The 7,931-nt window shown below is 42.3% G+C and overlaps 1 protein-coding gene across 1 annotated transcript; it reads right to left on the bottom strand.

The window, feature by feature from the left end:
* Nucleotides 1–2,472: 2,472 nt before the first annotated feature.
* LOC308303111 (putative endonuclease 4) lies at nucleotides 2,473–7,295 on the bottom strand (the record flags this gene model as incomplete). The annotated part of the gene is made up of 8 exons (XM_080747434.1): nucleotides 2,473–2,527; nucleotides 3,082–3,211; nucleotides 3,424–3,528; nucleotides 3,775–3,906; nucleotides 4,313–4,495; nucleotides 5,630–5,839; nucleotides 6,432–6,515; nucleotides 7,016–7,295. 8 exons carry the CDS (start codon nucleotides 7,293–7,295, stop codon nucleotides 2,473–2,475), a joined length of 1,179 nt encoding a protein of 392 aa, XP_080603560.1.
* Between the last annotated feature and the right edge of the window lie 636 nt (nucleotides 7,296–7,931).

Raw genomic sequence — 7,931 nt, 5'->3', positions numbered from 1 at the left:
CGTACACACGCTGTCAGGCTGCAAAGGAGCCTAGGAGCCCGGACCGCTGGGCCATATTTCAAAGCGGTGGCTTTGTCTGTATGCACGTATGCCCACCCATCCCATATTGTCCAAGCTTCGCGGGGCGCTTAATGATATGAATTCATAAATAGCACCACTCACTTCACACTGGGTGGGCTACATTTTGCCCATACAGACATGTCCAAAATAACCAGGGTTAATATGGATAATCGATTCACATCACCAGAACCCTTCTGATGGGCATGAGAGGTCTATACTGTGTAGCGGCTAGCCTATCTATCAAACTGGCAGACAATAGCTGTGCCAGCCTTTCTTCAGTCACTAGTACAAACACAACCAGCCTGTCGATGTTTCTACGTCAGACTGAGAAAAGGGGAGAGCACCATATGGAATAGGGGCTCCATTCCTCTGCCCAGCCAGCCACAGGAACAGTCTTAACCAAGGGGAGACTTTCTACTTGTACTGCACACTTCACACAGACTGGACAGGCATTTCCTGTGGGTGGAGCCAGAGAACAGAGACATTCTTGGGCCAGGCACCACTATACTTCCTGCCCTTGTAAAACACCCTGCAAGAGGTGCTTTCTGAACCTCGACTCTTTCTCACCTACTCTCTCCCCTGCAGCTATTCTGTTAACAACACCTGTACAGATGTACACAAATACATTCTATGAACCTAACCTTTCTTTGACCAACTTTTTGTTAATTTTTAATTCTACCCCATAATATGTAGCTGATTTCTGTTGTCATGTTTATTTTTGTGCTTTGTCAAACATGTAAAAAGGTTTAACTGTGTTTAGACAGTGCAGAATGGCCATGTCTCTGCTGTTTCTTTTTTCGATTGTCCCCATTCACTGAATGTCTTGTCTTATGGGCAAAGTCAAGACAGTATTTCCAAGAAAGGAAGAGCCCAACTGGGACGTCGGACAACTGGGACTAGCCAGTTATCTCCATGGATGTAGTGTTTCTACTGCCAAGTACCAACTGTTGCTTCTTGGCTGATGTATCCAAGTTATGGCTCATTTATACTTTGCATGACCATGTCACATACCAATTTTCATTTGAGAATGAAGAGAAGATATCAGTTTCTCAGCACAGAATGTAAGGTCCACACATCACTGGTCCTCACCTCTTCACCCACAGTTATTGTGGGAATTGTTTCACACTCTCCACTGTTGTTACCTCCCTACCTACAGTAGGATAATAGTCGAGACAATTATGCACTAAATCGGGTCGACAACTATCACCTCAGATAGGGGTTCTGAGACTAAATGTTATCTAATAAGTGGCCAATCTATTATTGTAGCAATATGAGGGGCCTTGACATGAAAAGGTTTGAGAAGCACTGTGACTGGACAAAAGGACTTGAAATTGTTTGAAATTCAGCTCCTAGTGTGGAACCAGTTGAGAACCGCTGCTTTATGTGTGTGTATTTATTTGGTCTGTGTTAATAATAGTGTTAGCCTAACTTCATGTATAAACAGGATGCTGTGCATCATGCCAGTATACGGTTTTCTAAAACTTTTCTTTAATGTGGACACCTGCGTGCGTGTGTATGTGTGTGCACACTCGTGTATGCGTGTGGGATGGGATGTCGAGTAGGTGTCACAATCACCTGCTGCCCTCCCAGGGCTCGCATGTATGTCTAGTGGTGTGTTGTAGTTGGTGTCTCCAAGGAGATTCAACAGCTGCAACATAGGGTCTGTATTACAGCTGTGTGCCTTGGGTGGTGGAGAATGTTTCTAGTGCTATGGAGGAATGTGGTGTAACTGTGTGTGTGTACACATAAGAAATGCATATAGGTCGACTTTGACCTATTTTCTATGCATGAACATGGCTATACAGATACATTATGATTCACTATGATCATTAAGATCACAAGATGATTTGGGGATACAGAAGAACAGAAGAGAATCAGAAGAAAGCAGAAGCCATGTTAGGCGTGTCTGAGACAACCTCACTCTACCCCATGCACCTATATATATATATATATATATATAATATATATAATATTCCCAATATGTCACTAACATTTTTTAGTTTTCAGGTACCTAATGGACATGTTGGTGAAATGCTTTAGTACAGAACCTTTGTAGGTCTATTTTGTATCATACCTCACATTGCTCATGTCATAGTCATATTTAGTCCTTTCTGGAATGAGGCCTATGGATTCATGCACTCCTACTGCCATCTACTGGTTAAAGGCAGTCACTGCCATTTATCAATAAATCAGTTATCTGAATGTTAGTATTCATTTGACCGGTTTTATTTAGAAATGTGCATTATACACCTTTATTGATATTATTAACATATGTTATTTACACTCAAAACATTTTTTTTAAACAAAGCAAATTCTGGTAGCAAACAGTCTTTGAGGCATCCATCCTCTATGGTCCTTGGCCACCACCCAGTGGATTTGTAGGAAATGTTTGTGCTCATAGTATTTTAATTCCTATTCACAGAGGGAATACAGAAGCTTAATCTGTTCTGGATATTCAAATCCTGACCTGTGGGGAATATACACAACACATCAACATCCATTCAATAATGTATCAATGGACAAAACTGTTTTTAATCTGACCCTTTAGTTTAGCATCCCATGTAATTGTTTAGTTTCCTATGCTGTTTTTATGCCATGTTTTTAAACCTTGTAGCACTTTGAGATTTGCAATAATGTAAAGTGTGTTATAATAATAAAATGTATTATTATTATTACCCATAATAATAATGTAATATGCGTTGTAATACGATTTACATTCTTATTAGTGAATACAAAGGTTAAATATGAGACAATGTTACAGCTACGACTTTCTTCTTCATGCCTGCTCAAATGTTGTACCATTTTGGATCAATCACAAAGAGTAATTGGACATTTGGGGTAAATTACATTACAAATCCTGACATAATTATGGTCTGATAGCTACCAAGTTGAGAGACAGTTTTTTTTGCAGAGGATAAATGCATGGAAAGGGGACTTCTACCACTTCTGCTGTAGTTTCTTCCCAAAGGTTACTTATACCACCATGACCTATGACCCTTTGTCCCCATTCAGCCCGCTCACCGTTCAGGGGTCTCAAGAATCATAGGGATGTTGTCCAGTCTTGGTTCATTAACGATGTCTCGGAATGCTGCAATTCCGATATTCCCCATACCGATGTCCTCATGGCGGTCTAGGTGGCAGCCCAGCGCACCTGTCAATCACACAGATGAACCGATACACTGAGGTGGAGGAGTCTTGGACTATTTTTCACCTCCGGTGTGGGTAGACCCAGAGTTATACTGAAGGTTTTTATACTTAAACCTGGGATACCAGGTGAAGGCAATAAACGTATATGGTACTACTAGTAGTCTACATCCCCTGGATCAGAGCTGAAAACAAAATAGAAAACGTTCCCTGGTGTACCTTTGGAGTCATTGAGGTGAAGGGCTTTGAGGTAGTGAAGTCCCACTGTCTGATCAAACTCATCCAGCACAGTCTTCACCCCTTGCTCAGCAGCCAGATCATATCCTGGTACAACATTAGAGACCTATTATTCAGACCTTGACAAATACATGGCAAAATGGCGGATTGAGTCTCTAGTACTGGTTTTTGAGGCTGCAAATGTTCCGTTACAAAACATAACATATCCATTTTTTTATCTGAAAAGGTATCGTTTTAGAATGGCACTTCTAGCTCCAAACTAAAACACAATTATCTAACTTACAGTATAATACTTCGGAAGGCAGATGCAGAGAGATTAATTTCAGGGTTCACCTGCAGCGAAGGCATGGCATGTATCCAGACATACTGCAACCCTGGTCTGGTCTCTCACCCGGTCTATGATGTCCCTCAGCTCAGAGAACTTGCCTCCTACAGTCTGACCTTGGCCACACATGTTCTCTATCACTGACAACACAACAGTAAAATAAAGAGGAAGAGAGAGATATAAATAAGATGAATACAATCATGTAACCAGGTTTGTATTCGTACTGTATTTGAGTGAGTGATCCTCATACAGAATATCTTTTCAGAAAGGAATAGGATCACAATTGACAGTGATGGATTCATTGTTAAGTTCAACGAAGCCAAGCAGCAATGACTATGAATAATAAAACTGGAACAATGGCATCACATTTCCATTTTTGCCTGCTAAAATGTTGTTGGGTAACAATTCGGTAGCATTTATCCTGAGTAATATTAGTTGACATACAATCTAAACCCTTGTCCCAATCTTTAGAACACAAACCTTTTTTATTATTTTGTATTATTAAGTAATGCTACCTTCTACCTCCAACTACTACTACTATAATACCTGTTACCACAGTAGGTACTTGCTGGTGGGCGTGGTTGATGGCCCCTGCGATCTTCTCCACACATTCTGCGGTGGTGATGGTGCCTAGAGAAGAGCCGGGGTGAAAGTTGTACAGGTGGAGGCCCAGGGCATTGCACCGACCCAACTCATCTATCAGCAGAGCCTGGCTTTTCGCAAACACATCTGCATGGAATATGTGGAGATGCACAGTGAATAGTGTGGATAATATGGATTGTAAATTCAATATGAGCAATACTTAAATATTTTCATTGCAATACCTACTGCAGCCATGCAGCCTAAGTCATCAAACGAATTATCGTGCATAAGAACTGTGATCATTATCTTTTGCAAAAGAATCATTACATTACATGGGTGTAAGACATTGTTAACATGAATATCAATTACACATCCTAATGTTTTGGGGACAATGGACTCCACTATGCACCCCTTTTTAGTTGTTCAAACTAAAATAGCAAAATAACATGCACGATATCTGGGCTGCCCTAAAAAGCAAAGAGGGAGAGAGGAGAGTAGTAGTGGTACAGTATCTATAATCTCTCGAGACAGCCTCAGTCGCTACGCTTCTGCTTCGGAAGAGAGACAGACCAAGTGGGCGTCCCCCTTTCTTTGACGACGGCTTGCCAGATTGCAGTATCTATAACACACAGGGGTGATAGTGCATGCACAAATCCACTCTAGCCCAGGTGCTGGACAGACTTTTTCATGGTCTGTGTAGGTTATCCGAAGGTTGGGGACTCTGATGATGGAGGACTCCTCCTGAAGACCTACTAGTCCTCTTATTCAATATTTTCTCATATAGTCATTTGTTCACACTATAGGACACAAGTAGTGGTGAGAAATTCTTCTCTGGCCCCAGCTACCTTACCAGTAAGTCTGGGCCTTATCAACAGTGTTTTTTAACAAAACAAAATATGAAATAATGTCATTCTGAAATGAAGTGTGATTAATGGTACTAATTTGTGTCCTATACTTGATCCTGTATTACTATTTTTGTATATTTTATATCTTGTATTTCTTTATAATATTCATGTACAGTATATATGCAAACATGTTGGGCTTGTGTCTATTATTGCCTTTTGTTACTGGAGAAATGGCCTGATTGGTATGGGTGGTTTCAATCACCATTCATTGTTACAGCCAATGATTGTGGATGCTAGCCTTTATAAGGACACACACCCATTTCCCAGTATTATTCCTGAAGAAGATCCAAACGGATCGAAACGTTGAAGCAATAAAACAGAGCTGAGTATTACCAGTGTTGCGGTCTTGCGGACAGTATCTATAACACACACACACCTAATTTAGGAGACCCACAGTTCATCAGGTAGGATCCATGTGGCAGAATGTGAGCTGGGTCAAACCCCTGACGTTGACATTGCTCCTGAAACTTGGCTGCTGCGGTGGGGTTCAAGGGAGGCCTCTTCCATGCCCGCTGGGAGCCCAGGAAGAGAGCAAAACTACGGCCACCAAGATCTCTGCAGTCCTGCACTGCTTTCCATATCCCATCTATGAATCAGAGGACATAGCAAGGGCATCACAAGGGGGGGGGGGGGGGGGGGTGCGGAGTGGGACTGAATTACTAGGGCCCAAGCTATTGAAAAATAGCAGATCTACAAGCTCACAGCGCGGCACCGAGTGCAAGCTTGTAGATCTGCTATTTTTGAAAAGTCGTGAAAATGTGTGCAAATCTTTGAATATATGTATTTTTTAAGCAAACATTTGTAACTCAGATTTTGCTTCTGGGGAGTTCCTGGGGAGGTCCGTGGCCAAATACATAATCATTTTGGGGGTCCTTCACATGAAAACGTTTGAGCACCACTGACATAGAAACATAGGTTTTCAAAAAACCTTAGAAGGATTTGAAATATTCAAAGACTTGCAGATCTACAAGCTCGCAGCGCAGCACTCGGTGCCGCACTGTGAGCTTGTATATCTGCTATTTTTAGTTATAGTTAAAGTACCCAGGGCCCAGAGTTTGGTGTGACACCCCTGGGACAGAGCACAGGCTATGTTGCATTAATCACTTCAGTACAAGAGCTGCATTATTATAGGTGTGCAACGTGCGTTTTGTGTTTGTGCTTGACATAAACCAACGTACCTTTAATGCGAACATGAGCTCCAATGTATTTTTTACTCCCCCTGGCCCTGACACCTCCTTCGAGCTCCCTCCTCTTTTCTCTGCCTTTCCCAGTGGGTTCACATGCTGTCCCGGTGTCATTCTCCTCTTCTCGAGTGCAAGCTTGTAGATCTGCTATTTTTGAAAAGTCGTGAAAATGTGTGCATATCTTTGAATATATGTATTTTTTAAGCAAACATTTGTAACTCAGATTTTGCTTCTGGGGAGTTCCTGGGGAGGTCCGTGGCCAAATACATAATCATTTTGGGGGTCCTTCACATGAAAAAGTTTGAGCACCACTGACATAGAAACATAGGTTTTCAAAAAACCTTAGAAGGATTTGAAATGTTCAAAGACTTGCAGATCTACAAGCTCGCAGCGCAGCACTCAGTGCCGCGCTGTGAGCTTGTATATCTGCTATTTACCCAGGGCCCAGAGTTTGGTGTGACACCCCTGGGACAGAGCACAAGCAGGCTATGTTGCATTAATCACTTCAGTACAAGAGCTGCATTATTATAGGTGTGCAACATGCGTTTTGTGTTTGTGCTTGACATAAACCAACGTACCTTTAATGCGAACATGAGCTCCAATGTATTTTTTACTCCCCCTGGCCCTGACACCTCCTTCGAGCTCCCTCCTCTTTTCTCTGCCTTCCCCAGTGGGTTCACATGCTGTCCCGGTGTCATTCTCCTCTTCTTCTTCTGAATCTACTTCCCTCCTCTTTTCTATGCCTTCCCCAGTGGGTTCACATGCTGTCCCGGTGACGGTGTCATTCTCCTCTTCTGAATCTGAATCTTCTATATACTCCACCGATTTAAATTTCCTTGGTACTTTCTTTGGCGCCATGCTATAACATAAGTCACAGGACACCAGGCACTGGTTATGAATCTGCAAATCTACAACACTGTTTCTCAACGTGGGGTCTGGTCAGAAACTGGACTGTGTGTGTGTGTGTGTGTGTGTGTGTGTGTGTGTATGTGTGTGTGTGAAAGTGTATTTCCTCCGAGGTGGAAAGTCTGGTGAGCTTAGTAGAAGTGTTATAACCTCATCCATAATGGTACAACTCAGCAGCCAGTCACAGGGTTTCCTCTCTCAGTCCTTTACAACTGTTATAATAACCTCATCCACAGTGGCCTGACTCTTTACCCAGCTAGGGTCTCTCAGTGTGTAGAACAGTGGTTCTCAAAGTGGATTCCAGGGACTCTGTCGGTTCCTTTAGGGGGGTCTAAATTGACCCATACAAGCCTGTAACTTTGACAGTGTACTGTCTGTGTACTAATTGAACCAAATTTGGTTCCATTAGTACACTGTCAAAGTTAAGGGGAGACCTTCAAATGTCAAAGTTTGAGGAATCACTGCATAAAATGGTACAAGCCAGTCACAGGGGTTCCCTCTCTCAGAGTCTTTACAACTGTTATAATAACCTCATCCTCACAGTGGTCTGACTCTTTACCCAGGGCCTCTCTCAGTGTGTAGAACAGT

This window comes from Nannobrachium achirus (genome assembly GCF_963921795.1).
Source record: "Nannobrachium achirus genome assembly, chromosome: 18".
NCBI classification, from domain to species: domain Eukaryota; kingdom Metazoa; phylum Chordata; class Actinopteri; order Myctophiformes; family Myctophidae; genus Nannobrachium; species Nannobrachium achirus.
Note: the sequence above shows the minus strand (reverse complement) of the source record. Positions and strands in the feature narration are given on the sequence as shown.